General features: G+C 51.3%; 1 protein-coding gene across 1 annotated transcript; it reads right to left on the bottom strand.

The window, feature by feature from the left end:
* Positions 1-2,306: 2,306 nt before the first annotated feature.
* On the bottom strand, positions 2,307-5,706 carry PRF1 (perforin 1). The gene is made up of 2 exons (XM_049789149.1): positions 5,165-5,706; positions 2,307-3,435 (listed from the first exon to the last, which is right to left on the bottom strand). Exons 1-2 carry the CDS (start codon positions 5,704-5,706, stop codon positions 2,307-2,309), a joined length of 1,671 nt encoding a protein of 556 aa, XP_049645106.1.
* Between the last annotated feature and the right edge of the window lie 209 nt (positions 5,707-5,915).

Raw genomic sequence — 5,915 nt, 5'->3', positions numbered from 1 at the left:
GAGCTCACTTAATTTCTTTTTTCCTGCCTCATTTCCCTGTGTAAACCCAACAGGGTTAAATAGGCCCTTTCCAGAACTATCTACAAAGACACCTGGCTCCCCTGCCAAATAGACCTTAGTCAAACCAAGATGCTTCTTTTGGGAAAAGCCAAAGCTTTGGGGATGGAGGGTTTTGTTGGGGGTCATGCCCAGACCGGTGCTGGATCAGGACTTCTGTTTCTTTAGGGCTATCCTTGAACCAGTCAGGCCTTGTCCCCTTTTCCCTCCTCAAGTTCTAGAAACTCAGTGGCCATCACGAAGTTTCAAGTCTTCTCTGTGCTCATTTGTATGTAGGCTCTGGAGAGACACTTGGGACAGATGTGGCTTCACTCAGGCCTGTTCCACTGCCATGTGGGCACAAACAGTTGGCACCCTGTAGCCACTGGCCCTTCAGGATGCCACACAGGCCTCAAGGGCCTTTCTATGTAGCAGGTTTCAAAGACAACTGGGAAGGAATCCCTCTGAAATTGGACACTCACAGCCACACATACAGGAGCCACCCCTCTCTCTTCACCTATCCCCAGGGGCCTGTGTTTATTCTGATATCTGCACATGGCCTGTGAGCAAAGACTGTTTATTCCCATAACAGGACCAACGCCAGGAGTTCCCAGAACTCCCTTATTGGAGCCTCTGTTTCTCCTGTAATTGGAGGGGTAGGGACACCTTAACAGCCTGTCAAATGGGTAAAAATTAGAATTTTTAAATGTATCATTCTGGCCAAACATATATGTTCTCTTGGTCAGTTCCCTGTTTTGCATTCTGGGTTCTTTTTGTTGTTTTTGTTTGTTGTTTTAGGGCCACACCTGGTGGCCTTCAGGGATTACTCCTGGCTCTGAGCTCAGAAATCATTTCTGGCAGGCTTGGGGGCAGGGGGACCTTGTGGAACAACAGAGACTGAACCCAGGTGGGTCATGTGCCAGGCAAATATCCTCCCCACCGTGCTATTGCTTCGGGCTCCAGTTTTTTTTTTTTTTTTTTTTTTTACCAAGGTAACAACTATTCCAGTCAGGATTTCTGGTCCTTTTCAGAAGCTAGAAGGCCTGGCAGCCTTGGGCTCATGTTTCCACATGAGACTCTGAATCTGAAAGCTCATAGGTGAGATGTTTTCCCTCCCACTCACTCCTCATCAGCCCCTGTGGTCACCTAGCCAGCCATGACTTGCATGTCCAATGCCACTTCTTACAGAATAGATGCTGCTATTTCTCAAATCTAAGAGGGATGACAAAAACAAGCAAACAAAGGCCAAACCCCCAAACAAAACAAAACCAATTAAAATAATACACCTAACAAAAACCAACCACAATGCACATTTTATTTACATTCTTCATAGGCCCATGGAGTGGAGATACCCCATTCAAGGACTGCAGTCACCACTCACTCAAGGAGAAGTTTGTCTCTGGAACTGTGTTTGGTCCCTCCTCCTCCCCAACCATCAATGTTATCTTTCATGGGTCTCCTTGCTGGGTTGTATGCAGACAGGCCAGAGAGTCATTGTTTCATTGGGGGAAGCCAAGCTCAGTGGACAAAGAAGACAGAGCAAACTGCAGCTGGGGCTGAGGGAGCTGGTCTGTGAAGAGAAAGAGTTTTCCAACTAAAAGGTGTGAAAGAGGAATGTTGTGTTCTGGGCCACACCTGGCAGTGCTCAGGGTTTACTTACTCCTGGCTCTACACTCAGGGGTCACTCCTGCAGGGTTTGGGGGGACCATTTGGGATGCTGGAGATCAGAACCTGGTAGACCGTATGCAGGGTAAGCTTCCTTTCTGCTATATTAGCTCTCTGGCCCCATGAGGAAGATCTTAATCATTTTGGGAGTGGAGTGGAAAGGGCCAGATCTGGCTCTGCTCATATATAAATTCCTGGTGGCGCTCAGATGAACCCTGGTCATGCACTGCAAGGCAAATGCCCTCGCTGCTGTACTATCATTCTGGCTCCACCAGGAAGAAGATCTTAGGAGACAGTAAACAGCAGCTGGGCCTGGCTGCCCTCTGAATTGCAATAAACGTAGGGCTGGGTCAACCTAAACTGGCTGGCATTGAGGCCAAGAACACTAGGTGTGTGTGTGTGTGTGTGTGTGTGTGTGTGTGTGTGTGTGTGTGTGTGTGTGTATGTGTGTGAAGGCAGCTAGAAAGCAATTCTCAGCTGGTCCATGGGGAGAAAGAGAGAAAAAGCCCATTTCCTACTTATTTAATGAGACTATCTCAAGACCTGAGATGGTCTTTGAAAATGCCTCTAAACAGGGCATACAGAACCATCTCAGGGTGGCGTTTTCACCACACCGCCCCACTCCGGTTTCCTGGAGGCTCCCCCAATAGCCCATGGGGGCTATAATCCATGCAGGTATCCCCTGAGAGATGGGACAAGCACGTGGCATTGTAGGAGAAGTGCAAGGAGCCATGGGAGAGGTGGCAGGACACGTCGTGCTTGCCGGACTTTGCCTGGTAGTCACAGGTCCCCAGAAGGTCATCATCCCAGCCATAGTCGGCATCCCACACCTGGACCCGCAGGGGGCCCCCTGTGGCCAGCAGCACATTATTGAAGTGCAACTTCCCAGCCCATTGGGGATTGTTATTGTTCCATATCGTCGCTGTCCTCTGCTCCTGGCCTCCGAAGAAGACCTTCAGGTAGGCGTCAGTGGCGGTGATCCAGTCTCCATACAAACCGTGTGCTCGTAAGTTCATTACCTCCAGATTGGCCATACCTGCCTTGCGGGGGCAGCAGTCCCGGTTGTATGCTGAGGAGGCTTGGCATGTGCACTGGCAAGGGTCCTTGGAGCTCTTATGCTGGCCGTTGGGGCAGTGCCGGCTGCAGTCCCGCCAGCGAGCCTTGTCCAGGATGTACTTGCTCACAGCTGCCTTTAGCGCATTCTGCCTGGGGTCCTGGCTTCTCAGAAGCATGTGCAGGGGTTCCAGGCTGTAGTCGAGCAGGTCAGGGCTGTGTGTCAAGGAGCTCATCCAGGCCGAGAAGTGGTTGGCTCCAGCCTCCTTCCCAAACAGCAGGTCATGCCAGGTGCTGTGGTTACCGCCTGACACTTCGGTGTACCGTTCCCGGTAGGTCTGGTGGAAGGCGTTAGTGATCTTGTGCTGCTTTTTCGTCTCCTCACATTTCTTGTAGCCTGCGATGGCACTGACTGGGATGCCGATGCTCGCCTCAGCTTCCACCTGCAGGCAGTCCTCCACCTCATTAGCCAGGAGCCCACTCAGGGCCAGCTGACAGGTGCGCAGTGCCGTGAGGGCCAAGATTCGGCCGCCCAACTCCATGGACTGGATGAAGTGAGTCCCGAAGCTGGAGATAAACCGCAGGTAGTCAGGCTCACTAGAGCTGTTGAAGTAGGGCGGCAGCATCCTGAGGGCCTTCTTGAACTCTGGGTGAAGCGGAGGGGCGTGCACCAGGCGAAAACTGAGGGTAACAATGTGATGGGATGAGTGTTTAACCTCCCTCCAGTGACACCCTTACAGCGGACAGTACTGAGTGCTGGTCAGCCCTTGGACCCGGATCACAAAACTGAAATTATCAAACAGGGGCCATTGGGGTATTGGAGTGAACTGCACATGACTTCAGACCTTCTTGGAGGGTCTTGGGCACTTTGGTGAAATGTTATAATTGTACCCCAAGACCATGAACATTCATACTATGATCAACATGTGACTAAACTCTAATATTAATTATAATTATATTAATATAATATAATTAATAATTAATTATAATATTAATTAAAGGATACCAACGCAACTTCTCAGGCTGGCCCAGAGCATGTGTAAAGGGCAGAAATAGGGCCTATTTTACCTGCTTAAAAGTCCCAGCTCAGACCCTCTCAAAGGCAGGAAGACACCCTCTTCCTCCCCCCACTCTTCCTCCCTCCCCTCTTCCTCCCCCGTCTGGTACTCCTTTGGGTGCTCTATAGAGATCTTTGTACTTTTCCTAATGAGTTCTTTCTTTCCTTTTTTTATTTCATTACTTATTTTAATTTTATTAATTATTATTATCACTGTTTTGTTTTTGAGGCCACACCCGTTGACACCCAGGGGTTACTCCTGGCTATGAGCTCAGAAATTGCTCCTGGCTTGGGGCACCATATGGGACACTGGGGACCAAACTGCAGTCCTTTCTGGGTCAGCTGCGTGCAAGTCAAAAATGCCCTACTGCTGTGCTGTGCTATTGCTCCAGCCCCTATTTACCTTTTTTTTTTTTTTTTTTTTTTTTTTGGTTTTTGGGCCAGGGGTTACTCCTGGCTGTCTGCTCAGAAATAACTCCTGGCAGGCACGGGGGACCATGTGGGACACCGGGATTCGAACCAACCACCTTTAGTCCTGGATCGGCTGCTTGCAAGGCAAACGCTGCTGTGCTATCTCTCCGGGCCCTATTTACTTATTTTTATATTAAACTTTTGGGGGTTTGTTTTGGGGCCACACCTGGAGCTTGCTCAGGGCTTACTCCTGCCTCTACACTCAAGTATCCTCCCTGCTATACTAGTTCTCCAGTCCTGATATTCTAGAATTAGATGATAAACATGAGAGGCAGAGGGCCTGGAGTGATAGCACAGTGGTAGGGCATTTGCCTTGCATGTGGCTGATCTGAGACAGACCTGTGTTCAATCCCTGGTATCCCATATGGTCCCCTGAGCCTGCCAGGAATGATTTCTGAGTGCAGAGCCAGGGGTAATCCCCGAGTGTCGCCGGTGTAGCCCAAAAACCAAAACTAAAAAAAAAGAAAAAGTAGAGGCGAAAGAGGTGAGTGAGCACTTGCCTTGCATGAGTCCATATTGGATGTGAGCCTGGTTTGAATCTCCAGCATTGTACGTGATCAATCCCTCAGCACTGCTGGATGTGGCCCCAACAGTTCCCAAAATAAATCAATAATTTTTCATTGAATTGTTTGCTTTGCACGCAGCCAACTTGGATTCAATCCCTGGCACCTCACCTGAGGACGCATGCAAGGCATCTTTTCTGGTGCCTTGTTCCGACACTGGCTCTGCCCTGGCTCCTGACCAAGCAGGCAGGAAATTCATTCCTAAATCCTCGGGGGTGAAATTTCTCCCAGTACATGTCCTCTCTGGACCCCTTACCCCATTCCAGGTTGCAGACTAGCCCTCTCAGCCCCCAGACTCTACTCATGCCCCGGAACTTACTGATAGAAGCTACACTGCACCTCGTCGCGGCTGAACTGATACCGGTCCTGATGGGCTTTGGAGGCTGCGAAGTTGGTGGCCTGGGCATGGGAGCCAGCCATGGTCACGCTTGCTTTCATGCCAGGCCGGGGGCTTACCTCGAGCCCAACCTTCCAGTTGTTTTTGATGGTGCTGGCGGTGTCGTGGGCCACATCCTCAGTGGAGCTGAGCTTGACTTGTGCCACCTTGTGTTGGCAGCCCTGGGCGTGCGCGCGCCAGTAAGTGAGTGCCAGAGGCAGGCGCTGCGGGGCACCTTTCTGGAGCGCGTTGCGGCACAGCGTGCAGGTGCCATCGGGCCGCAGGTAGGGCCGTGTGTCCACGGGGAAGGAACCGGAGCGCTTGAGGCTCGTCACGTCTATGCCCTCCCCAGCCAGCTCCGTGCCGGGCACGAAGGCCTTGTGTTTACTGCACTCGGAGCGCGTGGCGGTGAAGCAGGGCGCGGGCACCGGTGCGGGCAGCAGCAGCAAGAGGAAGACCCCTCGAAGCAGCGGGCGGGCGTCCATGATGCTGCAGAGACAGGGCAGGTGTGGGGGGCCTGGCTGGCTGCTTGCAAGCAGCCAGTTAGGTTCTACCCCTGGTATCCAAAAAGGTCTCCAGAACAGAGCAGGGATGTTTTCCCAAGAACTGTCAGGTGTGGCTTCCCCAAATCCAGCTCCCCTCAAAACAAAGAAAAAAAAAAAGCACTCAAAGGGGCACCTCGAATAGGGCGATT

The sequence above is a fragment of the Suncus etruscus genome, chromosome 15 (genome assembly GCF_024139225.1).
Source record: "Suncus etruscus isolate mSunEtr1 chromosome 15, mSunEtr1.pri.cur, whole genome shotgun sequence".
NCBI lineage: Eukaryota > Metazoa > Chordata > Mammalia > Eulipotyphla > Soricidae > Suncus > Suncus etruscus.
Note: the sequence above shows the minus strand (reverse complement) of the source record. Positions and strands in the feature narration are given on the sequence as shown.